At 38.9% G+C, this 27,613-nt stretch overlaps 1 protein-coding gene across 10 annotated transcripts in view; it reads right to left on the bottom strand.

Annotated features, from left to right (window-relative positions):
• The window catches only part of ITSN1 (intersectin 1), a 247,056-nt gene that overhangs the window by 122,628 nt on the left and 96,815 nt on the right, over positions 1-27,613 (bottom strand). For all 10 annotated transcript variants that reach the window (XM_064380114.1, XM_064380116.1, XM_064380120.1 and 7 more), the window contains 9 exons: positions 24,917-25,096; positions 23,357-23,453; positions 19,554-19,654; positions 12,950-13,013; positions 8,822-8,959; positions 7,039-7,154; positions 3,127-3,389; positions 880-1,029; positions 650-790 (listed from right to left, as the gene is read on the bottom strand). In XM_064380114.1, the coding sequence (XP_064236184.1) occupies positions 650-790; positions 880-1,029; positions 3,127-3,389; positions 7,039-7,154; positions 8,822-8,959; positions 12,950-13,013; positions 19,554-19,654; positions 23,357-23,453; positions 24,917-25,096 (1,250 nt within the window). The remainder of the gene's footprint in view (positions 1-649; positions 791-879; positions 1,030-3,126; positions 3,390-7,038; positions 7,155-8,821; positions 8,960-12,949; positions 13,014-19,553; positions 19,655-23,356; positions 23,454-24,916; positions 25,097-27,613) is intronic.

The following is a 27,613-nucleotide window of genomic DNA, read 5'->3' as shown; positions in this document are numbered from 1 at the left end:
GGTGGACTACAGGTTCTGTGTGATCCAGCTCCAACCTGCTCTAGTAAGTAGTATCCTGGCATCTCAAGAGTCCTGCTATGTAACTGGCATCTCAAGAGTCCTGCTATGGCCTCAGGACTTTGGCACTCCTATTTCCCTGCCTAGATCTTGCTCTGTTTCAGATACCCACATGGCTTAGCCTATCATTAATTTCAAGTCTCTGCTCAAATGTCACCATCCAGAAAGATCTGTCTTGACTACCTTAGTTAAAATCACAACCTTTTCTATCCCCAGGACTCTCTATTCCCTTCCCTACTCACTCTCCGTGCACTTTTCATCTTCTAATACAGTACACACTTTATTTTGTTAGTCTCTGTTCCTCCTGCAAACAGAGGGTAAGCTCCCAGAGGCAGAGTGTCTGTCCCTGCTGTTCACTGCTATAGCCTCAGAAGCTGCAAGAGCACCTGGCCCGCAGCAGTGCTCAGTAAACCTTCGCTGAGTTTGTCTCTTTGACAGGCTACGTTTCACACAAGGACCCTGTCTACTTCATTTTTGCTTCCCAGTACCTAGTACAAGATAGTTGCTTAATGTTTACTGAATAAATAAATGAAATGAATTAGAGAAAAATATGCCAGTTTAACAGCTTTTAAAAAGAGGCGTATTTCCTCACCTGTAGTTGTTGCTGTAGATGGGTGATTTCGGCAATTCTCAACTCTCTAGATTTGTTTGTGCTCTCAATTTCTTGTCTCTGGGTGGTCAATCGACATCTGACATCTTGAAGTTTCCCTTCTAGTTGATGCTTTTTATCATTCTTTAACAAATGAAAGATAACAAAAATTATTACTGTTTTTAATGGTTCCATCTTAGCATATTTCCAAAGTATAACCAAACTTCACTCACTAGAGCTTCTAGTTCAAATTCCAAAGTCTTTTTCTTTGCTTTCAGTACAACTATGTCCTCTTGTTCTTTGTTTCTTTGATTTAGTAGTTCTTGCCTTCGATTCCGTTCCCACTCAAGTTGTCGTTGCCTCTCAAGTTCCCGTTTTGCAGCCTGTGACATTTACAAAGACACAAATTATTAATTTTTCAGTTCTTACATTACACAATGTCTCTTCAGAAAAGCAGCATCTAGTAAGTCTTTCCTTTTAGGGATGAAATGTTAAACATTGTAAGAAATCACATTACAAAGCCAAAAATAATTTATAAAAATGCAGTATTCCTTCTATGGAAATAAAGGGAATATATAGAACTAGCTATTATATTTACGTAAGAAGAGAACTGACAAATCATTTTTCCATTAGAATTCCATTCTTTATGTCTTCAAGAATGCTTGATGTGCTCACTAAAAGTTCTCCTTCTTATTTACTGACACACTGAGAAGGAAAATTTCACCTAGTAAAATCAAACTAAAATACACCTGAACAAAAACAAAAAAAACTTGATTTTATTCCACCAAAGGAGAAATTATTATTTAATTCATTTTAAAAGTCTGTGACTCCCCTCTTCCTAATCATTCATTTCCTTTTTGCCACAAAAGCTTTAGCTCTCTCCAACACCGGCTCTGAGGACTGTTAGGTAGAGTACATATCAGAGCACCTGACGGTCTATCAGAATTGCCTCTGACTCATGGGTCTTCCAACTACATCTGGCAATGTACACCTGGCAAATGTCTATTAATAATTTTGAATAAATACTCTAGAATATCTTTTTTTTTGTACGTTGAAGAAAAGTTTGCCTATCTTTGCTTGTCCATTCTAAAAATTAAAATTTTGTTAGTATCTGTCGGAACAAAAGGGAGTTCTGGCTAAAAGTTTTCTTTCTTTTGAGACAGGGTCTTGCTCCGTTACCCAGGCTGGAATGCACTGGCTTCCAACTCCTAGCCTCAAGTGATCTTTCCTCCTTATTCTCCCAAAGTGCTGGGATTACAGGCTTGAGGCATGGCACTCAGGCTATTTTTTTATAACGAAAAATTCCTCATTTTTATATTTCATTCACATGAAAGAACCATGTGTTGCTTCTGCAGTAACACACTAAAACTGGAAAGAGAGATAAGATTGGCTTAGCCCCTTTCCAGGTATGGGGCTAAATTTACGAAGCCTTCCATAGAATATAGGATGTCCCAGAAATATTTTTAAAACAATTTAAAAAGAAGGTTGCAGAACAATGTAATTGGAATGACACAATTATAGTAGTGTTTAAAAAATTACACAACCTGGCTGGGCATGGTGGCTTATGCCTGTAATCCAGGACTTTGGGAGGCCAAGGTGGGCAGATCACAAGGTCAGGAGCCCAGCCTGGTCAACATGGTGAAACCTCATCTCTACTAAAAATACAAAAAAAAAAAAAAAATTAGCCGGGTGTGGTGGCGTGCGCCTGTAATCCCAGCTACTTGGGAGGCTGAGGCAGGAGAATTGCTTGAACCTGGGAGGTGGAGTTTGCAGTGAGCTGATACTGCACCATTGCACTCCAGCCTGGGCGAAAGCGCAAGACTCTGTCTCAAAATATATATATGTATACACACAATCCTTACACTCTCCACCATAAATACATTTATATTTTTATATAGATTTATACAGAGAAAACAGTCCAGAAAAACACCGTTATCAGTGGTTTGTTACAAAACTGTATCATCAAAAACTTGTACATTAATGTTCATAACAGCATTGTTTGTAATAGCCACAACGACCATCAACTGATGAATTAAAACACGTGAATTAAATGATATATCCATATAAGGAAATATTACTCAGCCATAAACAGGAATAAAGGACTGATTCATTTTACAATGTAGATGAACCTTGAAAACATTATTCTAAGTGAAAGTCAGAAGCAAAAGGCCATATATTGATGATTTCTTTTATAAAAAAATGTCCTGAATAGGTAGATCTAGAAAGATAGAAAGTAAATTAATGATAGACAGGAGCTGGAGGGAGAAAGAAATGGGGAGTAACTGCTTAATGGGTAAGAGCTGGGGTGATGAAAATGTTCTGGAATTAGATCAGGACAATGGTTGTGTAACTTTGGTAATATACTAAAACCACTGAATTATAAAACAAAAGACAAAGACGGCATGAATAGATCACTTGGATAATTCTGAAAGGGGGTGATCACACACTAACTCGTGGTGCCTCCACTCTGGCCTGCTTACCTCTCGCCTCTCAATTTCCTTCCTCCTCTCCTCCTCTCTCTGCCGTTCTAGCTCCCGCTGCTTTTCCAGTTGCTTCTCCAGCTCCAGTTGTCTTTTGCGCTCTTGCTCCTGGCGCTCACGTTCTTTCCTCTCCTGCTCCGCCCGCTCCAGCTGAGCCAGGCGCTCCTGCTCTTTGCGCTGCTGCTCCAGGAGAGCTTGCCTTCGTTTCTCCAGTTCCAGGTTGCCACGTTCAAAGTTCTCCCGCTTCTTATCTTCAAACGTTACTTCAGACAAGGAACACAGCAACTATGAAAACTCATGATTTTCAACACACTCTTTTCAAAGGAAAACTCACTAGTGTATTTGAAACCTGTAGTACAAACCCAGGACCAGAACTCCCTAAGCTTCTGTGCCCTTGTTAATGAGCACAACGAAAATGCTCTTTGCACAACCTCTCTGCTTATATCCTCTCTCCTCCATGCCAAACACTGTTTCTAAAAGATCCTTATCTAGCAGTTCTATATCACCACCCAGACTCCTTTCTTTCCCTGTTACTCCATCCTTTCCCTTCTTCCCATGAGCTTGCCCTAGCAATTAACCCCCACTCTTTTGGACCATGAGTCTCTGCCTCTCTCCCTCCTTCCCATTGCCTTATAACTGTGCTGATGAGTCCTCTAATCTAACAAGATTTCTCAAAGCAGAGCAAAAAGTGAGCGTTCCGCTTTTCACACTGAAGAACAAGCTATGCCCTGATCCTTATGGAGATCAGTCAGTCAACAATTTTTTCTAACTCATTATTCAGTTTTCTTCTTTGACACATCAATTACAAATTTAGAATAATTACTCAGTTCTATCATTTTTTTCTCTAATGCTTTGTTTATGCCCATTTTATTTCTTCATTTTCTATAATCCCATCATTACTATCCTCAGCAGTGTCTATTTCATTTCCATGTTTGGCCTCACGCAATCCTCCTTGGTACCAATCCCAGCCAGGGGAGCGCTCATTGCTGGCCTGTGCAGGATGCCAGGCCCTGGGACATGTCTATCTAGGAACCATCGCTTCTCACTCTGCCTTGAGACCTGTAGCTGTGAGCATCCTTCTTTGGCTTCTTCCCACATTCCTGTTTGGACTTCACTGCTTTTGACAGACTTTCTTCACGTACTGTAGTCAGTGATTAGAGATCAAAGAGCGCAAGTATGTTTTGGTTTCCTTGCTCTTCTTATACCTTTGGTGATTTCAGAGGAGGCGATATCCTCTACTCTGATATCTTAAAATTCAAAGTCCCAGCCAGGTGCAGTGGCTCACACCTGTAATCCCAGTACTTTGGGAGGCCAAGTCGAGCAAATCACTTGAGGTCTGGAGTTCGATACCAGCCTAGCCAACATGGTGAAACCCCATCTCTACTAAAAATACAAACAAATTAGCTGGGCATGGTGGCAGGCACCTGTAATCCCAGCTACTCGGGAGGCTGAGGCAGGAGAATTGCTTGAACCCAGGAGGCAGACGTTGCAGTGAGCTGAGATCATACCACTGCACTCCAGTCTGGGTGACAAGAGCAGACTCCATCTCAAAAGAAAAAAATTCAAAGTCCCTCTACCACAGAAAGGGATGATGTAATGATACATGCTGCAAGGTGGATGAATCTCAAAAATATTGTGCCAAGTGAAAGAAGCCGGACATAAAAGGTCATATATGCTTCCATTTGTATGAAACATCCACAATAGGTAAATCCCAGAAAGCAGATTGGTGGTTGCCAGGGGCTGGAGGGACAGAAGGATGGGGAGCGATGGATATGGAGTTTTATATTTTGGGGTAAGGAAAGTATCTTGGGAAAAGATAGAGGTTGTGGCTGCAAGACACTGTGAGTGCACGAAATGCCATTGTTAGGAACTGAATGTTTGTGTTCCCCTCACCAAAATTCATACATTGAAGCCCTAATTACCCTAATGTGATATTTGGAGATGGAGCCTTTGTAGGGTTAAGATTAGTAGTAAGGGTGGGGGCCCTTATGATGAATTAATATCCTTATAAAAAGATGGGGTCAGAGATGGGGGGAGAAGAGAGAGAGAGAGAGAGAGAGAGAGAGAGAGAGAGAAAGAGATCTGTCTCTCTCTGCATACACAAACCAATGAAAAGCCATGTAAGCAAAAGAAGTGAAAGCTGCTGTCTGCATGTAGGAAGAGGGCCCTCACCAGGAACCAAATCTGTATACCTTGATCTTGGACTTCCAGCTTCCAGAATGGTAAGAGATAAATTCCCATTGTTTAAGCCACCTGTCTATGTTATTTTGTTATGGCAGTCCAAGCAGACTAAGACAGCCACCGAACTGTACATTTTATATTATGTAAATTTCGTCTCAATTTTAAAAACTCTCCAAGTCTCTATACATTCTTTTAATTCCAGCATCTGGCAATATTCCTAGTACGTAGGAGGCATATAATAAACGGCTGTTGAAAGAATGAATGCACAAGTGAAATCTCTGATAATGTTGCTTCCTGTTCAAAATTTTAAATGAATGTCTACTAAAAACAGAAAAAGAAAATTCTGCATTCCAAGCATTCCTGTCCTATCTGCCATTGAGACTTCATTGTCATTGTTATAAAAACCTGAAATATTCCTCACTTCCACTTGTTGTGACCCTACTCATCTTCAAGTCTCAACTCAACTGTGACCTCTTCCACAGACATTTAATTCCTCATGTCTTTCCCAGTCTACACCAACCAACCATAAGTGAGGTCTGTTGTGCATCTGTAACACTCTCCAGGAATTCATCCCACTCAAGTACTGCTTAAGTGATTGCTTATATGGGTGTCTTAAATCCTCTAATATATTTTAATGTTTCTAGAGAGTATGAACCATGTATTATTAACATGTAGAGTCTTTGCTCAACACTCAGCCTTGCACAAAGAATATGTGCAATAAGTATTTCATCATTGAACAGAAGGTTATTTAGTTTAGACAATAAACTGGAACAGCAAGTGTTCTTACCAGACCAATTAACTGCTGATCATCTTAAATGCAGCAAAATGACACTGACAAAGTATTTATCATGAAAACACTCCATAATAAATTTCATTTGCTTCTTAGTTATCATTATAATCTCATTAATAATTCATAGCCACCTTAGAATATTTTAATAGTATGTTGGATTTATCATTGTAAATGAGGACTATTTAAAATAGGTTCAGGTCAGGTGGAGTGACTCTCGCCTATAATCCCAGCACTCTGGGAGGCCGACGGGGGTGGATCCCTTGAGGTCAGGAGTTTGAGACCAGCCTGGCCAACATGATGAAACCCTGTCTCTACTAGAAATACAAAAATTAGCCAGGCATGGTGACACATTCCTGTAATCCCAACTACTCCAGAGGCTGAGGCAGGAGAATCACTTGAACATGGGAGACGGAGGATGCAGTGAGCCTAGACTGCACCACTGCACTCTCGACAAAGTGAGACTCCATCTCAAAAATATAAAATAAATTAAATAAAATAGGTTCACATTAAATTTAAAATGGGTTCCTTTGATTAAGGAGTTTCCAATTCTCTTATAACAACACAAGAAAATAACAGTAGGTGATTTCACTTTCTATTTCTGCACTGGTGGTATTAAGCAATCATCTAAATACTCATCAATTTTTGGTGCTGTATATTCTATGGATATGATTTACATAATTTTTGTTTAGCGGTTTATAATCAGATTTCAAGTTAAAAGTTAGAACAACAGTGCATTAGCAGAGTGCATAATGTCCTTATTTCTCTATCCAGTCCCAAATCCAAAAGCTTAATTAACAATGTCTCTGACTAAGGTCAGTTAAGGAACAAGGTAAAAATGTCAAAAGCTAAATTTATGTTTACCTCTATCTTTGTCTTAGAGATAGGAAATCTCCAATTTAGTTTAATCTAAATGATTTAACTCAATATAAAGGCTGCCTTACCAGGTAATTTCTTTTCTAATTGTTGCTGTTCATCTTCTAAAACTGGTTCCTCTGGTAGCCTCTGATCTACAGATGTTGAGCTTATGACAGATATACCACTGCCAGATCGAACTCTTCTGCAATTGTGGGGAAAAAGAGAAAGATAAATGGATTCACATTTTTCTTTGTCTGGGTGGAGTTGGACAAATTATAAAGAAGAATTTTTAAAGATTTTACCATACCATGGAGCAAACTTTATTTATAGTAAGGAAAAGATAAAGATTTTGTCTTCTCTATTTACAAAGAGCTTTTTAATGAATATTTGAATGTCATCAGACTCTGAGTGCCAAACTTGTTTTAGAATCACCACCAAAACTGGGATAATTCCAAAGGATGAAAGTAGTTAATACTCATAAAGTGGTAAGAACAATGCCTGGGACAGGGTGAGCACTAAGTGGGAGCTGCTATTTCCACTGCCCTCTCAAGTGACCTTAAGTTCCTCCAAGGGAACTTCGGTAGCTCAGCTCACTGGGAGCATCTCTCTTCCCTTTCCAGTCTCTCCATTTTATCCCTTAAGAAACATATGCAATGTCTGTACTTAACAAATCACTTCATTTACTAATTTCTTTCACTTTACACTTTTAACTTTGCTGTGTTTAAACAGTCTCCCAATCCTTTTTATGCATTTATTATCAGCTTCTAAAGCTGTAGTTGTGGGATTTCACAGGTAAAATGCCTCACCTACCTGTTGCTTCCTACACAGTCACAGTTTTCTCAGCTTGCTCCTGAACCACGTGTATGCTGACAGTAATGACTCTATTTGTCTTCATCTAAAGCGGATTTTGGCCAGGCGCAGTGGCTCACGCCTATAATCCCAGCACTTTGGGAGGCCGAGGCGGGCAGATCACCTGAGGTCTGGAGTTCGAGACCAGCCTGACCAACATAGAGAAACCCCGTCTCTACTAAAAATACAAAATTAGCTGGGCGTGGTGGCACATGCCTGTAATCCCAGCTACTCAGGAGGCTGAGGCAGGAGAATTGCTTGAACCCAGGAGGTGGAGGTTGCAGTGAGCAGAGATTGCACCAATGCACTCCAGCCTGGGCAACCAGAGCAAAACTCCACCTCAAAAAAAATTAAAAATAAAGAGGATTTTGTCTCAATCTTTCCTGCAGTTTGAGGACTCAGGACAGAAATCCTAATCTTTTGTTTTTTTCATTCTTCTTCATACTTGTAAGATCTCATATTCAGTTTTTATGTTCAAAGCCAGGAGACAGAACTGTCCTGGACAGTGTGTGCATGCATGCATGGATGTAACTGGGGATGCTAGTCATAATACTGGACCTCAGGAGACTCTCTTGACATCTTTACTGAGACTGTGTTTCAGTCTAGGATAATTTTCTTTAATTGCCTTCCTGATTATAATTTCTACATTGCTAGCAGCTTTTGTTAACTACTTAAATATGTAGGATTCACAGGTGCGATCTCCTTGGTTTATTCTCTATGCATAGGCTCATGCAGTTTCTCTTTCACTGCTGGCATCTGTTGCAAAAATTTCTGGTAAGCATTGATGATACAGGCTGGTACAAAATTGATGTTTTATTTCACTGTTTCACTAATATACTACAAGTATTATGAAGAACAAGATGGGCCCAAGATTAACACAGACCTAGATAAGAGTTTCTAGAATTCACAGATATTTAGTTTCCTTGTCAGGGATGAAAATCAGATAAGCTACATAGTCAAGCCAAGTTTGGAATTCATATACTTTGCACACAATTTCTTATTAGAGCCAATGTTCCTTACCTAAATGAAGGTGGAATGTATTCTGGAGGCAGGACGGGTGGCAGTGGTTGGCCAGACATAGCTACATCAATGAGGTGCATGGCCAGGATAAATTCTTCTGCTGTAAGTTTTCCATCTTGATCAATGTCAGAAAGATTCCTATTAAACAAAAAGTTCATTGTAATCCGCTTTCATGAAAATTCATGCTTTTTATTATTCATGAGTGATTTAAAAGTTCTGTTTTCTTATTCTGACCACAGGCCAACTGAGTCTCTCTGTCCCTCAGTTTATCAAAATAGTACCTATTTCATACTGTTGCAAAGATAAAATTACACGTAGTTGGAACAGTGTTCCTCATTCAACAAATGCTATGACTATAATGATACTCTTTCTCAACCTTTGCAAGTCCTTTTAAAATATAACACACTCATATTCCATGTATCTTTTTTAAGAGATGAACTCTCACTCCGTTACCCAGGCTGATGTGCAATGACATAATCATAGTTCACTGCAGCCTCAGACTCTAGGCTTAAGTGATCCTCCTGCCTCAGCCTCCTAAATAGTGGGATCACAAGGGATATGCCACCATGCCTAGCTAATTTTTAAATATTTTGTAGAGATGGGGGTCTCACTGTGTTGCCCAGGCTGGTCTTTATCTCCTGGCCTCAAGTGAACCTACCAAATCGCTGGGATTATAGGCATGAGCCACCACACCCAGTTCTATATGTTGTTAAATGCTCTGCTCTAGACCAGGAAATGACAACCTAGCAGTAAAGGGTCAGTAAATATTTTATGGTTTATAAGACATACAATCTCTATCATACTGAATTCTGTCATTTTGGCAGGGAAGCAGCTATAGACAACATGTAAATGAATGGGCATGGCTGTTTGTACAATAAAAACTTCCTTCACAAAAACAGATGAAGGCCAGATTCAGCCCACTGGGCATAGCTGGTCACCTGTTAATCTAAGCCTACAGGGTGAATCTTTACGAACTCCAGTCACAGAATCAAAGTGCTTCCTCTTCCTCAATCTCAGGATTCAATTTCCATCATTCTTCATAATGAACTTGCCCAAGTAGCTAATTATAGTAAACATTTTCCTAGCAAGTCCAAGAATGTGATTTTAATTAACAATTTCTAGACAATCAAAAGAAGATACATGACAACACATCCGTTCCCTAAAATGTCAACAGAACAAATCCAATGAGAAACTGGCTTTGCCAATGCCAACAATTAAGAAACCTTCTTAATTCTGAAATTTCTTTAGGTGCTATAAACTTTTTTTAATGTTATAATTTCCATAAAGTAGCATACACACTTTCTAGGGTATAATTCTGAGAGTTCTGACAAACACAAACCACAACATACACAAATAGTGTCCACTCTACCTAAAAGTCCACGTCTCTTTGTAGCAACTCCCTCCTTTGTGCCCAGCCCCTGGCAACTGCTGATCTCTTTTTCATTCCTCTAGTTTTGCCCTTTCCAGATGCCAGACACCCATTTTTAAAAAGAAAAGAAATGCAAATGAGATAAAATGAAACCCCTGCCCACTTTTCCTTATTCTCTGTTCCTGGATGTGTCCCACTGTTAGCCAGTCCTAGGTAAACCAGAGAGAAGGTGGCTGAAATTCTTACTTGTTCTTCACCACACTTGCCTAAATTATGATTATAAGCATTTAATTGTAATCCTAGCACTTTGGGAAGCTGAGGCAGGAGGATCATGAGATCAAGAGATCAAGACCACCTGGCCAATACCATCTCTACTAAAAATACAAAAATTAGCTGGGTGTGGTGGTGCACACCTGTAGTCCCAGCTACTCAGGAGGCTGAGGCAGGAGAATGGCTTGAAACTGGGAGACAGAGGTGCAGTGAGCCGAGATCATGCCACTGCACTCCAGCCTTGTGACAGAGTAAGACTCTGTCTCAAAAAAAAAAAAAAGAAAAAAACCTTTTTAAGTGTGTAGAAGCAGAATATAACATTATAACAGGAGAAGCCTCAAGTGTTTTTCTCAAAGGATGTAAGTTATAAATGAGAAATTTAAAATAAACATTTCAATATAATCTGGTATCATGAGAAGAACCTAATAAATTGTCAATCAACCTCCATTAATGTTAGATCTCAAGTTTATATTTCAGAGGGCCCTAGAATACTGTTCAATACCCAGATTTAAAGAGGTCTGGGTGTGTCAAGGATAATAAGATGTTTATTAATTGGTCTAGTCTGCCACCAAAGGCAAGCTCTTTCATACAAAAGGGAGCTGCATTAGAGCTTGATCATTTGTGAAACAACCATATCAATGTGTCCTGTAAAAAAAATGACGAACTTTGCAGTGAGCATTGTAGACAAGGTTTATTTTCCAGGGGCAATCACCAACACATAGCTATAAGATGCACACTTCTTAAGAAATCATTCTAGTTCACATTAAAATGTAAGGAAGCCTGTAGGACTGAGGCAATGCTCATCGATAGCTATTCAAAATCACTACACAATAGAGACGTTATGTGCCTCTTGCAGAAAGTACACAGAGACCTCTCTGGCACAGTCTTGTCAAAAACAAAACAAAAACAAAAAAAATCGAATCTGATCCGCAGTTCTCAATCAGGGATGATTTTGTACCCCAAGGGACATCTGTTGAAGTCTGGAGACATTTCTGATTGTCATGCTGGGTGCAGAGCTCATGCTACTGGCATCTAGCATCTAGTGAGCTGTGGCCGGAGATGCTACAGGACATCCCCCCACAACAAAGATTTATCGGGCCCAAAATGTCAATGGTGCTGGGGTTGAGAAACTTTGCTCTAGATCTAATTACAAATTTACAGGAAATACAGAAACAAATCAGATAATCCCACAGCAATGTAATCTTCAAAAGTTAAGCCATTAAGAAACTACAGGACGGGCCAGGCGCGGTGGCTCACGCCTGTAAACCCAGCACTTTGGGAGGCCGAGGCAGGTGAATCACGAGGTCAAGAGATCGAGACCATCCTGGTCAACATGGTGAAACCCCGTCTCTACTAAAAATACAAAAAATTAGCTGGGCATGGTGGCACGTGCCTGTAATCCCAGCTACTCATCAGGAGGCTGAGGCAGGAGAATTGCCTGAACCCAGGAGGCGGAGGTTGCGGTGAGCCGAGATTGCGCCATTGTACTCCAGCCTGGGTAACAAAAGCAAAACTCCGTCTCAAAAAAAAAAAAAAAAAAAAGAAACTACAGGACGAATGATCTGGTTTGTTTTTAATGGAGGTTTTTTTTTTTGCGGGGGTGGCATGGGGGACTTGGGAAAAGAAGTGGAGAACAAGGGGAAATTTATAGATTAAAGGAGACATAAAAGATGGAAAAGTATAGGCTTATTTCAGTCCTGATATGAACAAATAAACTATAAAAACATTTTGAGGCAACCTAAGAAATCTGAACATTACTTGATTAATTTAATGATAAGGATGACTACTAAATAATTTGGGTGAGCTATTGGTATTATGGCTATGCTAAAAAGAAAATCAGTCAGGCATGACAGCTCACACCTGTAATCCCAGCACTTTGGGAGGCTCAGGCAGGTGGAGGTCAGGAGTTCAAGACCACCCTGGCAAACATGGCGAAACCCCGTCTCTACTGAAAATACAAAATTTAGTCAGGCATGGTGGTGCATGCCTGTAATCCCAGCTACTAAGGAGGCTGAGGCAGGAGAATAGCTTGAACCTCGGAGGTGGAGGTTGCAGTAAGCTGAGATGGTGCCACTGCACTCCAGCCTGGGTGAAAAAGCGGGATTCCATCTCAAAAATACATATATAAATAAAAAATTTTAAAAAGAGAAAATCTCTCTTTGGAAGATACAAGCTGATATATTTGCAGAAGATTTAGCTTAAGATTATCAAAGAAAGAAGGGAGAGGCAAGATTGGTTACAAGTTGAGAATTGTTAAGTTGTACTATCACTTATTCAGAATTTGTTGTATTAATCTACTTTTGTATTTTTCAAAATCGAGAGGGGAAATAGTATTATAAAAGAGGCAATCACTACAACTCATTGAAAATTAGGCAAATATACTACATATTCCCCCATTAAAAAATGGCACTAATCTAAAAACCCATAAGGTCACACTAATCTAAGTAAGTTTCCACTTTATCCAAACCAAAGAACTTTTCATTCCTTACCATATTGAAGCCAGCTGAGCCTGTGGTAAACTTGATTGCATAAGAATAGTTCTTGCTTGGGGACCTAAACAGGAACCAGGAAAAGGACATACAGATGAGTCCGCAAATACTCACTGTGCAGGAGAACCAGGGTTCTGCCTATACAGACTACTACACGACCTCATGCAATCACAGTGCTTTAAATAACATTTGCTATTACCACAAGGGCTTTGTAAAATGGAAGTTAAACCCCAAAGAAAGGGGAGAAACACAAAGCACAGCATCTGACACATACTCAATACATTTTTGTTAAATGGATGTTTGATAAAGAATGACTGTGAAAGATTTAGAGTTTCCAAATATAACCTGACCTTTTGTCCAGATCATCATCTTTATTTGTATTGGGCTTTATTTACAAAGTTGAAACTTTTTCTCTTTAAGTTTAACATCTTTTGCCACTGCTACCACCTGCTGCCTCCATCCTGCTCAACCTCAGGCAAATTTAGGGAAGATTCAGAGAATCTTAGACGAGGAAGGGACCTCAGAGAGCTCTCTGGGAAACGGTTTCACTAGACTTAAAGAGAGAAAGAAAAAAAAATATATTGCACAAATGGCTAATACCCAGGATTAGAACACATTTCCAGCCAGGTGTGGTCGCTTACACCTGTAACGCCAAGTTTTGGGAGGCTCAGGCAGGCAGATCACTTGAGCTCAGGAGTTCAAGACCAGATGGCAAAACCCCATCTCCACCAAAAATGCAAAAAATTAGCTGGCGTGGTAGCAGCTACTCGGGAGGCTGAGGTAGGAGGATCACTTGTGCCCCAGAGGCAGAGGCTGCAGTGAGCTGAGATGCCACTGCACTCCATCCTAGGCAAGAGTGAGACACTATCTCAATTAAAAACAAGAACAACAAAAACACATTTCCTATGTTAGCCAAGAAAAAAAAAAAAAGAATTTCTGGAATTTCAACTCTTCTCTCAAAATAAGCTCTCATTTCTTAAAATAATCATAAACATCTTCACTTCTGGTATTAAAGTGGCCTTTGATATCAGACAAAAGCACAGTAGGAGATTCTGTTTAAATAAACTAGTGTCAGGGAGGGAGAGATAAATATGTGTTCCTTTCCAGCACTGCCTCTCAGGGTGTGGTCCCAGGAAGACTGATGGACAGAGGAATGGAATCTGTGGCAATTTTGTTGGGAAGATTCTGGTGTATACGCTTCTGCTTTCTGCTATTTCATTTTTCAAATGTCACCTCATCAAAAAACAAAAAAGTGGAAGTGTTTTTGCATGGCCAGCAGTAGAGGTTAGGGAATCAACAAGCTGTGGGCTCTAGTCCTGGCTTAGTACAGACTGCTGAATGACTGGGGAAGGTAGGCTGGAACCCAGTTTGCTCATTTCAGATATGCCGGTCTATGATCCATTGGGGCAGTGAGCTTAGCACCATGTTAGCAAATGAAAGGTGCTCCAATGGCAGGTAACATTACTGACAATAGTATAACTTTCATTTACATATAAAATCCTGGCAGAAAACCACACATATGAACAGATACATGTGGATATATCCATGTGCACATGTATACAGCTGAACTAATTTTCCAAATTGAAAATACTCAAACACTATGGAGGTCACGAAAGAGAATATAATCACACCCCAGATACACCTCTTTGCATCTCTTTTAGTATCACCTACCACCAAGGTAGCCTAACTTCTACCTGGATAGTCTGTCTGCTGTTCCACCTGGCTTATCTTGCTCAATATATTTTCGTGTATCGTTGTAGAACATTAATCTTCACTGCTATGTAGTATATCATTGTGTCATTACATCCCAATTTATTGTCCATTCTATTGTTTTCTTTTCTTTTTTTTTTTTTGTTTGAGATGGAGTCTCACTCTGTCATCCAATCTGGAGTATAGTGGTGCCATCTTGGCTCACTGCAACCTCCACCACCTGGGTTCAAGTGATTCTCCTGTCTCAGCCTCCTGCATAGCTGGGACTACAGGCATGCACCACCATACCCGGCTAATTTTTGTATTTCTTTTTTTTTCAGCAGAGATGGGGTTTCCCCATGTTGGCCAAGCTGGTCTCCAACTCCTGACCTCAAGTGATCTACCCACCTTGGCCTCCCAAAGTGCTGGGATTACAGGCATGAGCCACCATGTCTGGCCTGTTCAGTCTACTGTTGGCAAGCATTCAGGTAGTTTTCAATTAGGGCTACTATTAATAGTGAGCATCCTAACTTTTGGTGAAAATATGAACACATTCCTGTTGGATGTGTGTGTGGATGTGAGCGTGTGTGTATTGGGAGCATCTAAGAATAAAAAACAATCTACTGAATTAATACGAACATTCTAAAGAACTGTGGCATAATGGAATGAGCAAAGTTCAGGAATCACTTTCTTTAGTCTGTAACATTGTAGCTAGACTGTTGGTAACAAAGTAGAATTAACAAAGCTTTAGTGGATGATTTAATTTACACTTGTAATAATTGCCCTTACTCCAGAACAATATAAAAGGAAGTTAATATTTTATCTATTCCACATAAAAAGCCTAACAATAAATATGAAGAACTAGCTCTACACCTGGATATCAGACTTGGATTCTAGTCCTGACTCCCTAATGGCATGTGGCATTAACAAAACTACTTTAGCTCTCTAAAATGAAGTTCTTCCATCTATCAAATAACAAAAACAATCTACAACAGAGAATGGCAAACTATAGCCCTTAGGCCAGATCTGGCCCATTGCCTTGTTTTCATAAACAAAGTTTTATTAAAACAGCTATACCTATTCATTTAAGGCTGTTGTCATGCTACAATGGCAAAGTTGAATAGTTGCAGCAGAGAACATATGACTTAGAAGCTTAAAATATTTATTGTGCTGTCCTTTACAGAAAACATTTGCTGATCCCCACACTAAAGATCACAATTATCTCTTGTAATTGTAATATTTGTCTATATATGTACTAAATCAATGTTGCAAAACATTAAAAACAGATCAGCAACAGCTAAGTTAGCATCTTAGCACATCTGGGCAACATACAGTTGAGCTTGGAGTGCACAGAACTTCTGTGGAAACCTATGTACATAAAGGGCTACCAGTTTTGGAATATTGGCTTATAAGGAAACATGGGAATAAACCCAGAAATCCCAAGAACACAAACTCCAATTCTGGCATCCATGTTTGGGCAGGGAAGTATGGCTGGAAAGGAGAGAGTAACAACATGAAATGAGTTTTATTTGAAACAATGACTAAGACCTTAGCTCTTCTGATTAATAGATGAATTACCAAATAGCATATTCATTGTTTCAGAATGCAACAATAAAAGACTATTTGAGAAGAGGGGGTAGCATTAACAGGACTACCAAAGTTCTAGAGCTTTTTACATAACCTTAATTAAAGAATGAGCCTTCCCTATTTTATAAGGCTGTGTCTCTAAAGGGCATGCAACAGTATACCCATCAAGCTGTGAAGGAAGAACAGGATGTCCAACAGGATGCATTAGCCAAATCAACTCAGATAGTCAGTGAGGTAAATAGTGCCACTGCTAAGGCCAGGTGTAGCGGCTCACACCTATAATCCCACTACTCTGGGAGGCAGAGGTGGGCAGATCAGTTGAGCTCAGGAGTTCAAGATCAGCCTCAGCAACATGATAAAACCCCATTTCTACAAAAATACAAAAAATTAACTAGGCATGGTGGCACATGCCTGTCGTCCCAGCTACTTGGGAGGCTGAAGTGGGAGGATCCCCCCTAAGCCTGGGAAGTCAAGGCAGCAGTGAACCATGATCATACCACTGCACTCCAGCCTGGGCGCCTGGAATCCCAGCACTTTGGGAGGCCAAGGTGGTAGGACTCCTTGAGGTTAGGAGTTCAAAACCAGCCTGGACAACATAGCAAGATCCCATCGCTCTTTTTTTAAATTAGCCGGGTGTGGTGGTGCATGCATGTCTGTAGTCCCAGCTACTCAGGAGGCTAAGGTGAGTGGATTGCTTGAGCCCAGGAGTTCAAGGCTGCAGTGGGCTACTATCACACCACAACACTCCAGTCTGGGTGACAAAGCAAGTCTCTGTCTCAAAAAAAGAAAAAAAAGAAGTGCTTTTTAGTTCTTGAAAACACACACACACACACACACACACACACACACAAAAAGTAAGAAGGATGAAAAACAAGAGATTACAAATATAAATTATATATTTCACTTGGGCCACATTATACACTGAAACCTTTTCTCAACTTTCTTGCTATTTTGCTTCTCCTGCTGCTGAATGAACTGCTTTGGGGATTCTGACTTTAAAAAATTATCTGTAATTGTGATCAAGACAATGACCTTTATGTTCTATCCACCTCAACAAATCAGCTGTTTCCATCAACAGTCTAATTCAGTGTAAAACATACTTTACACTGATTCCTAAGTACATAAAGGGAAAATGAATTAAATTTCCTTTGTTTATTCCCATTTTACAACTTACTATAATAAATTATTCTACTTGACATGACTATACAAAGGTCTGGTTCAAAAGTAAAATTCCCACCTTAAATTCTTGCTGGATCAAAGTAGCAATAAGTATGCAGATGTTAAATAATATCAAAATCTGCTTTCTTTCCAGTATATTTCAAATTTTACTTTCTGCCTCAGATACTAAAAAGTTCTAAATGTTCAAGTGCCTGGGTCATTATATTTGGAATGGAGATAATGCATTTCATTCATAAAACACACATCCTACCAAGAAAGAGAAAATTTCTCAATCAATGTCTCAATTGAATACTATTTTAATCAACTCACAGCAAACATCAACGTTTTCAAGAAATATTTTCAGATTCATTGGCAATGTTCTGGGTTTGTATGGAGCACTGGTTTGTCAAACAAACCATGTAAAACAGTACTTAAAAATATACTATTAAATATATCTTTAATGGGCCAGCCACGATGGCTCATGCCTGTAATCCCAGCACTTTGGGAGGCTGAGGTGGGTGGATCACCTGAGGTTAGGAGTTTGAGACCAGCCTGATCAACATGGTGAAACCCTATCTCTACTAAAAACACAAAATCAGCCAGGCATGGTGGTGCATGCCTGTAATCCCAGTTACTTGGGAGGCTGGGGCAGGAGACTCACTTGAACATGGGAGGTGGAGGCTGCAGTGAGCTAAGATTTCGCCATTGCACTCCAGCCTGGGCAACAAGAGTGAAATTCCATCTCAAAAAAAAAAAAAAAAAAATACAGTGTCTGCATAAGCTAGGCTGGTTTTTCATACCATGTATAACAGTGCCAGCTACTGCTTTATGAGGAAGTATGAAACAGCAAGAATCTGTGTGTATTTACTATTCATCCATTCAAACATGAATACATGCTTACTTGAGGTGACTGGTGAGATCCTTAAAGGGACCAGGGTTCAAGATTAGATTAGAAACCTTCAAAATCTCATCCAACTCTGGCATTTTAAAATATAAGATACATTTTTTCTTTTGGAAATAAAAATTGCAATTTTAATATTTAGCAAGAAAAAAATTGTATGAATCAGTTCTTAAAAGTGTTTTGGATTATAATCCTCCCCTCACCCTACCCACCACCCAGGAAACCTATTTTTTTTCCCTTCCTTTCATATTTGTTAGATGGCAGTTAGTTTTTTCCTTTAACATTTAATATTCTTATCAGAGGTCTCTATTTTCTTTTACTAAAGTTATGCTTTTCTTTATAACTTTCTTTTTGTGTGTTTAAGATGGAATCTCACCCTGTTGCCCAGGCTGGAGTGCAGTGGTGTGATCTCAGCTCACCACCACCTCCACCTCTCAGGTTCAAGCAATTCTCCTGCCTCAGCCTCCCAAGTAGCTGGAATTACAGGAGCCTGCCACCACATCCGGCTAATTTTCGTATTTTTTGTAGAGACGAGGTTTCACCATGTTGGCCAGGCTGGTCTCAAACTCCTAACCTCAGGTTATCCATCCACCTTGGCCTCCTGAAATGCTGGGATTACAGGCATAAGCCACCATATTCAGCCTTCTTTATAACTTTCTAACAAGTATTTAACCCTTCATGAGAAAAATTTTGAACAGTATGCTAAAATGCCTGTCTACCCTTCCAATGTACATAACAGAATCATTCTTCTTTTAAAAAAAAATCCACTGAGATTGTCTAAGTTAATTCTGGCCTTTTATATTACTAGTTACTAGATAAAGAAATATCCAAAGTGGTGAGCCCTAGCCAGGCAGTGACAGAGCCATGTTCCCAACTCCCTGCTTTTACCCTGCCTGCTGCCTCCAACTCTGACCTGGTGAACACACAGCTTCAAGTTTATCAGGTTCAATGCTGGACTTAAGAAGTTGAAGCTGTTTTTTGTTCAAAGAAGTGTTTCTTTGCTAGTGCCCTGATTTGCATATCAGTAGCCTTCAGTGTACAGGAGGATTCCTGGTCTATGTTCCATTTTACCATGAAGCAATGGGGCATGAGAAAATGATATAACTATGTAAGGAGCTATCAGTGGATAAGGACACGAGAAAACAGACAATGAAAACGCTGCTAAGAAATAAGCACATAAACATTTGGAAAATATCCATGACCCAATATCTAGAAACAGTTTGCACTGAAAACAAAGATCGTATTTCACAAATTTTTATTTGTAAATACCTGTTAAGTGCCCACTCATAGTTTTGTCATGACTATTGAATAACTGCCTGTATTTCAGTCTTGATGACTGAGGAACAGCCCATTCTGCCACAGGAGGGACACTGTGGGAAAAAGGAAAAGGAGAGAAAGAGGATTATCCATAAGGAGTAGTCTCGTAAAGTTTCCTACAGACGGTAAACTAAGAACTTATCTAGATAACCATATCTAACTTTAACATTTTATTCATTTTATTATCATTATTTCTGATTTTTTTTTTTGCCATGAGTATTTCCCATTTTTAAGGTCATGAACATTTCTCTCAAAATAGGTAATTATTTTTCCAGAATCATGGATAAACACAATAGACCAAGTGGCTGTTTCAAGTTCTATATATAATTTAATAATTTAAAGGTTCTAGAATGAAAAACCTCTTGTAACTGAGGCAATATAATCATATCCAGCCTACTCTAATTTCTAAAATATTTCTATTTTAGTTAAAAAGCAATGCTAAAAGTAAACCAGTAACTGTCTTTAGAGGTACTAATTCTCTAAAAATGTTGAACTTTCTATACATGAATATACAGGACCCATTTCTTAATGAAGTGAAATTACTCCATTCTGGTAAGTTTAAATTCTGACCCATTGGACAGTTTCCCCGAGAGAGCAGAACATTTCCAGGGTCACGACACATAAGCAGAGTGGTAATGGACAGAGCTTCACTTTCTAGACTACGATCCAGTACTGATCTCTCCTTGTCAATGTGCCACAATCCTGACCTGGCCCAAGGACACACCTGCCACTAGTTAATCTGGGTCTACACTTCATTAGTTCCTCAGATGCCACTGTCCACACAAATATCACGTTGGTACCAATGGCTTGTTAAGCCTCCGACGTCTAAATTAAATACAATGGCTGAGCTGAGAGTAAAAATGGCATTTCCCTTCCAGGACAGATTACAACTAATGCTCCGTTTGCAATTTCCTTTCATTTCAACAAAAATATCTATTTCAAACATGTAAAAGCAAATCTTACTTAGCTGTGTTATCTAGGCACTTATACCTATTATATACAGTTCAAGAATAGGAAATAGCTCCCAAACATGAAGTACTTACATAAATTCACCTTTTTTCAATTTTTATGAATTTCTTAATAAAAAAATACTTACCATGATCTATTCTGCTGTGGGTACTTCTGCACCAACTCTCTCATGTTAAACTAACTAGTATTTTTGCTGATTCCAACTCCTGTCTATTTGTCAAGAAGCTAACTATCTAGCTCCTACATGCCAGGAATGCTGGGTGTTACACACAGAAGTTGTTTCAGATTACACTTATCACATCAGAGTTTTCTGCCAAATTCCTGAGAATTTAAATAGACTAAAAACTCATTATGATGTACCCAAAAGTTCAATACTGCATTGCAAAAATTGGCTAGAAATATATGTTATTAAAAAGGTGACTACTAACATAAAAAAAAAAAGTTGTTTTAATAGCACTAACGTTTGCTAATACTGACTGTGCATTCATTCTAATTTCACAAATCAATAAGGCAAGATTTCAAAATCTCTTCTGCAGAGTCATAGTAAACTCAAAACTAGAGCATGGTATGGGAGAAATTTTTTTTTAAAAAGGAACTTAGTGTAAGATGATACAGGTTTAAATCTCAGGTCCACCATGCACTAAGCTGTAAACTATGGGTAAGGACTAGAGGTTCTCTGGGTATGCTTCCTCAAGCACGATTTTGAGACATTATCTACTGCACAGGTAGTTGTAGGGCTGAACAGGATTAATGACGTGCCGGGAAAGTAGATGTCCAATACATATTCAAGCATCTTAAGAGTAAAACCTCAATTAAATGGAACATAAATAAATACTTGTATCCTACAATTAAATTAAGATTTTAAAAGAAAACTTGCATAGTTAAGAACACATGCCTTAAAATCAGACATAACTCAGTTTGACTCAGCTCTGTCACTTATGAGTTATGTTCTGTTGGGCGAGTTATATAATGTTTCTGAGCTTGTCCCTCATCTATAACAGAGAGTAACAGAATCATCTCATGGGGAAGAATGAGTTAATGTATATAAAGCTTTTGGCACAGTGCTTTTCAGTTTATGGATTTTCTTTAAATCATTTTTAAAAGCTAATAAATTCATCACTAAATTATATTCAACATGCTCTTCTCTTGAAAGTGGGAAAATGGGCCAGGCGTGGTGGCTCACACCTGTAATCACTTTGAGAGGCCAAGGTGGGCCAAGGTCAGGAGTTCAAGACCAGCCTAACCAACATGGTGAAACTCCATCTCTACTAAAAATACAAAAATGAGCCAGATGTGGTGGTGGGCACCTGTAATCCCAGCTACTCAGGAGGCTGAGGCAGGAAAACTGCTAGAACCCAGGAGGCAGAGGTTGCAGTGAGCCGAGATCATGCCACTACATTCCAGCCTGGGTGACAGAGCAAGACTCCATCTCTCAAAAAAAAAAAGGAAAATGGGGAAATGACTTGATTCACTTAACAATTTCTAATGAGAGGACTGATGCAAGAAAAGATAAATTCCAAAAACTTTTTTTTAAAGGCAGGGTCAGGATCTTGCTCAGTCACTCAGTCAAGAGTACAGTGGCCTGATCACAGCTTACTGCACCCTCGATCTCCCTGGCTTTAGCCATCCTCCCATCTTATTAAAAAAAAAATTTTTTTTTTTTTTTTTGAGACAGAGCCTCGCCAGGCACCAGGCTGGAGTGCAGTGGCATGATCTCGGCTCACTGCAACCTCCGCCTCCCGGGTTCAAGCAATTCTCCTGCCTCAGACTCCTGAGTAGCTGGGAGTACAGGCGCACGCCACCACATCCAGCTAATTTTTATATTTTTTAGTAGAGATGGGATTTCACCATGTTGGCCAGGGTGGTCTTCATCTCTTGACCTCGTGATCCGCCCACCTCAGCCTCCCAAAGTGCTGGGATTACAGGTGTAAGCCACCGCGCCCGGCCGATTCATTTTTAAATTTTTGTATAGACAAGGTCTCCCTATGCTGTCCAGGCAGGTCTCAAACTCATGGGCTCCAGCTATCCTCCTTCCTTGGCCTGTCAAAGTGCTGGCATTATAGGCGTGAGCCAACATGCCCGGCCTAAAAGTTTTGAGACGGCTCAAAAGAGACTTAATTTCTCATTTTAGTATAGCAGTATGCAAGGCCAAAAAATAAGAGTAAAATAAAATAAAAATATGAAAGGTAATCATTGAAACAAAGGTTGGCCAAAACATAAGCAATAAGGTCATGTCAATTTTAATAAAATTGAGCCACGCATTTGATTAATGTGAATTGTCCACTATCTGGATAATTTATTTCATAATAAATGGTCTTTAATAGGATTTTACTAATTACCCATATAAACTGAATAGGATTATCTGATAAAGAATTAAAAATAAGACCAACTATGACTCCAATCTTCATATAAAAATTTTACACATAAACTTGTGAATCATAAATATATAAAATAGTTCATTTGCTTTTTTTCCCTTACACTCAGAATTTTATTTTACTATTTTTAAACATTTTATTACTATCCATTTGTTATACTCTTAAAAAAAAATACATAAAGCCTTTAAGGAAATGTTATGTCCTTGATTTCTCTCATCTCTGCAACAAATTAATGATAAAAGCTAGTGACACTATCCAGAAATTAAGAAAATTATTACTAGCACTCCACAAAAGCCTACAAAAAAGAAGATAACAACAACAAAAAGAATATAGATGATTCATGGTCAAATTTATTATTTAATCAGGTAATGGATTTAACCAAACCTCCCATTTAAAAACAAGCAAACTTACCTGGCCACATCAAATGACTGTGCCTTTTGTAATTTAGTGTTTAGTTGTGACCCTGGACCAGATCTACTAAAAGAAGAACTCTTTGGCAATGTGGCTGCTGTAAAAAATAAATGTTGAATAATTTTAATTCTACAAAGATAAGAAACTGTCCCCAATTTACAAAAATTAAAATGCACAGTCAACAAATCTGAAACAGAAATAATTCCCCCTTTCTTGCCAGTCTGGACTGAAAACGAGCTTTTCCCTCCATAATCTCTGTCCTCCTGCCAAAAAGGTTTCCAGATTTACTTGTTCTACTGAAAAATCACCTTACTACATTGTAACACTGGTTTCCATAAAATTTTATTCCTTATTAAACATTTAGCATCACATTTTATAGGACCTGTTCCAATAGTTAAAGAGGTAACAGCTTAAATATATAAAGTGGCATTTTCTTAACTGCAGGGAAGGAGCTGAAGTATTAGTTCCAGATGTAAGAGCCTAGAAGTCACAAACTGTAGTCTTGGCCAGATAATATGTGATGGTAGGGAAGGTCAGCTTTTGTGTCTGATTCTCACTGGGGTTGGTTAGTTGTGTGTCAGAAAAAAAAACAGTCTATGCCTTAGCCACATTCCCCCACCCTTGCCTGATGGCAAATGGCTTGCAACATTTGCCATTAGCCACAAAAGAATAGAAGACTCAAGAGTGTGAATTTGCTGATACCCTGCAAAAACAACCGCATACACTTTCTGGGCTACCATGATGTCTATAGTCATGGTCATAAATGCAAGATGAACTACAAGTGACAAGAAAAATTTAAAAAGAAAGTACATTTAGTTTCTTTGGCCATAACTTAAAAATATATCCTGACATATGGAAATGTTTCAAGTATGATGATAAAACCCATGTCGTCAATACTGAATTTACTTAGATGTAGTCAAAGTACTTTAAAAATAATATTTTCCATATTGATATGAATTAAGATGCTAGACCAAGGCTATCTACATCAACAGTTTTATGCTTTATTTTAACTAAAGGAAAAAAGACTAAATGAAGTCTCAAAGTGAAATTAATTAAACCAGAAACTCTTAAATCCTTTCCTTCAATTAAGCAAGCATGTAATACCAATAAATAGTATGAAGTGTTCTTTTTTATTCTTTCCTACCACCCCCAACATAATTCTATTCCTAGGGGATTGGCTTGCTTATTAGCAATTCATAGTGGACAAAGAAAAGTAGTAACTGATACATAAAAATAGAAAATATTTTCAAATACAGTACAACTTCAATTACTCTTCTCAGCCCTTGAAAGGAAATTACATTTGTGGCTTTCCCTGCTGAGCTCACCTTTGTCCACAGTGGTACCCAGAAATCTGTAATTCTCTTTGACTCTCTCCACACTAGCATATCCCATTTAAAACAGTGAAAAAAAATGTGAAATGAAGTGAAAAAAATAAAGATATTTTCCTCTGGACTAAGTATCATTTAAATATAACCAGAAAATGAAAAGAAAAGATTTTAATAATGAACAGCAAAATATAAGTAGTAAAAATTCAGCCTATGGTTTCAGCAGGTCACATACCAGAATGAGCAAATGCAGGCAGAGGTTGTATAACAGGGGGAGCCCCGTTAGCCAGCGGGGGCACAGCTGCTGTAGGAACAGAAGATACTAGGGGTGGAGACATTCCAACAACTGGAATGGATCCCATTGGCACTGGAGCAACAGCTGTAAGTGGTGGCATGCTGGCAATACCTCCCATACCTAGGAAGAAAAAAAAGCCCAACACAGTTCACATCCAATCACATTTCAACATTCAATAATAATTAACCCAGTACTGCTTACAGAAGAAAATCATTTTCCAGCTGTAATGTATTGCAATTAAAATAAGGCTTCAAATTAATCATTTTAAAGAGTATCAAAAATTATGTCAAGGATCCCATCAAAAAGACTCAAGACTCAACCTGAAGACAGATCAAACAAGATGAGAATCAAAAAGAATAATAACTGAGGTGGACTTAAAGGGTCAAATATAATTAAATCCATGAGTTCAAAATGATATTTAAAAATAAACAAAATCCTGCCTGGTGCAGTGGCTCACACATGTAATCCCAGCACTTTGGGAGGCCAAGGTGGGCAGATCACAAGGTCAGGAGTTCGAGACCATCCTGGCTAACATGGTGAAACCTGTCTCTACTAAAAAATTTTAAAAAGTAGCCAGTTGTGTGGTGCATGCCTAAATCCCAGCTACTCTGGAGGCTGAGGCAGGAGAATCACTTGAATCTAGGAGGAAGAGGTTGCAGTGAGCCAAAATCATACAACTGTACTCCAGCCTGGGCTACAGAGCAAGACTCCATTTCCAAAAAAAACAAAATCCTAACTGGTCAAAAAAGGAGGATGCTAAGGCAATCAATTTACTATTACTTTGAAAACTAGTAAATAAAAGGTAGAAATATCAAACTGCAATCTGCCTTTCCTATATTTACTATACCTCAGTGTAACCAGATGTTTGACGGGGAAAGCAACTTTATTTATTTACTTACTTACTTTATTTTTTCTTTTTTTTTTTGAGATGGAGTCTCGCTCTGTCACCCAGGCTAGAGTGCAGTGGCGGGATCTTGGCTCACTGCAACCTCCACCTCCCGGGTTCAAGTGACTCTCCAGCCTCAGCCTCCCAAGTAACTGGGATTACAGATGCCTGCCACCATGCCCAGCTATTTTTACACTTTTAGTAGAGACAGGGTTTCACCATGTTGGCCAGGCTGGTCTCGAACTCCTGACCTCAGTTAATCCACTCTCCCTAGCCTCCCAAAGTACTGGGATTACAGGCATGAGCCACCATGCCTGGCCCTGGAAGCATCTTTATATAAAAATATTCTAGCCAATAAAGAAGAAATGATAAAACAAAAATAAATGTTTCCAGCTGGGCACAGTGGCTTACGTCTGTAATCTCACTACTTTGGAAGGCCAAGGCAGGAGGATCTCTTGAGGGCAGGCGTCCAAGACCAGACTGGGTAATATAGCAAAATTCCACCTCTACAAAAACTTTTAAAAATTAGCCAGGCATGGTGGTAAACACCTGTAGTCCTAGCTACATAGAAGGCTGAGGTGGAAGGATCATTTATGCCCAAGAGGTTGAGACTAAAGTGAGCCATAATCACACCACAGTACTCCAGCCTGGGCAACACAGTGATACCCTTGTCTCAAAAAAAAAAAAAAAAAAAAAAGTACAAATCTTCCTTTCTCTTTTCTCTGTCCCAACTTTAATACCTTCTTTCATGTTGAGTAAATAAATTTTAGTGTTTAAATGCCCCCTACTAATTTTTTAAAATATTTTTATTTGAGACAGGATCTCACTCTGTTGCCCAGGCTAGAGTGAAATGGTACAATCACCTTCACCTTCTGGGCTGAAGCGATCATCCCAGCTCAGCCTCCCAAGTTGCTAGGACCACAAGTATGTATCCCTACACCCAGCTTATATATATATAGGTAGAGATGAGGTATATAAATATATATATATATATTAATATAGGTATTAATATAGGTGTGTGTATATATGTATATGTATGTGTGTGTATATATATATATATATATATATATATATGTAGAGATGAGGTCTTGCTATGTTGCCAGGTCTGGTCTCGAACTTCTAGGCTCAAGTGATCATCCTGCCTCAGCCTCCCAAAGTGCTGGAATTACAGGTGCTGAGTCACCACACCTTGTACTATTTTTTTAAAAGTAATTTTCTTTTCAACCTGAGAAAGCTAATTGAAAAAATTAATTATTACTACATAATAGTAATTAAAACATTTTTTTTCCTTTTATTATTAGAGATAATGTCTCACTCTCACCCAGGCTGGAGAACAGTCATGTGATCATAGCTCACTGCAAACCTCAACTCCTGAGCTCAAGGGATTCTTTGCCTCAGCCTCCCAAGTAGCTGGTATTACAAACATGCACTACCACACCCAGCTAATTTTTATATTTTTAGAGACAGGGTCTTGCTATGTTACTCAGTCTGGTCTCAAACTCTTGGCCTCAAACCTCCCACAGTGCTGGGATTACAGGGGTAAGCCACTGTATCCATCCAAAAGTAATATTCTATGTGGTTGTTGCAGGGATTAAAATCTCCAAATTAATTTATCATAATCAACTTCTAATGGCAGAATATAGAAACTTTACACAAATATAGCTCAATTTTCTTTTTCCTCTTCTGTGCTATTATTATCACACACAATATAATCTTATATAAGCTCAATAGTTATTACTTTATACAATCTT

Source organism: Aotus nancymaae, unplaced genomic scaffold (assembly GCF_030222135.1).
Source record: "Aotus nancymaae isolate 86718 unplaced genomic scaffold, 86718_ANA_hifiasm-v0.15.2.pri h1tg000022l_1, whole genome shotgun sequence".
Classification (NCBI taxonomy): Eukaryota; Metazoa; Chordata; class Mammalia; order Primates; family Aotidae; genus Aotus; species Aotus nancymaae.
The sequence above is the reverse complement of the archived record's forward strand: the minus strand, read 5'-3'. Positions and strand labels throughout refer to the sequence as shown.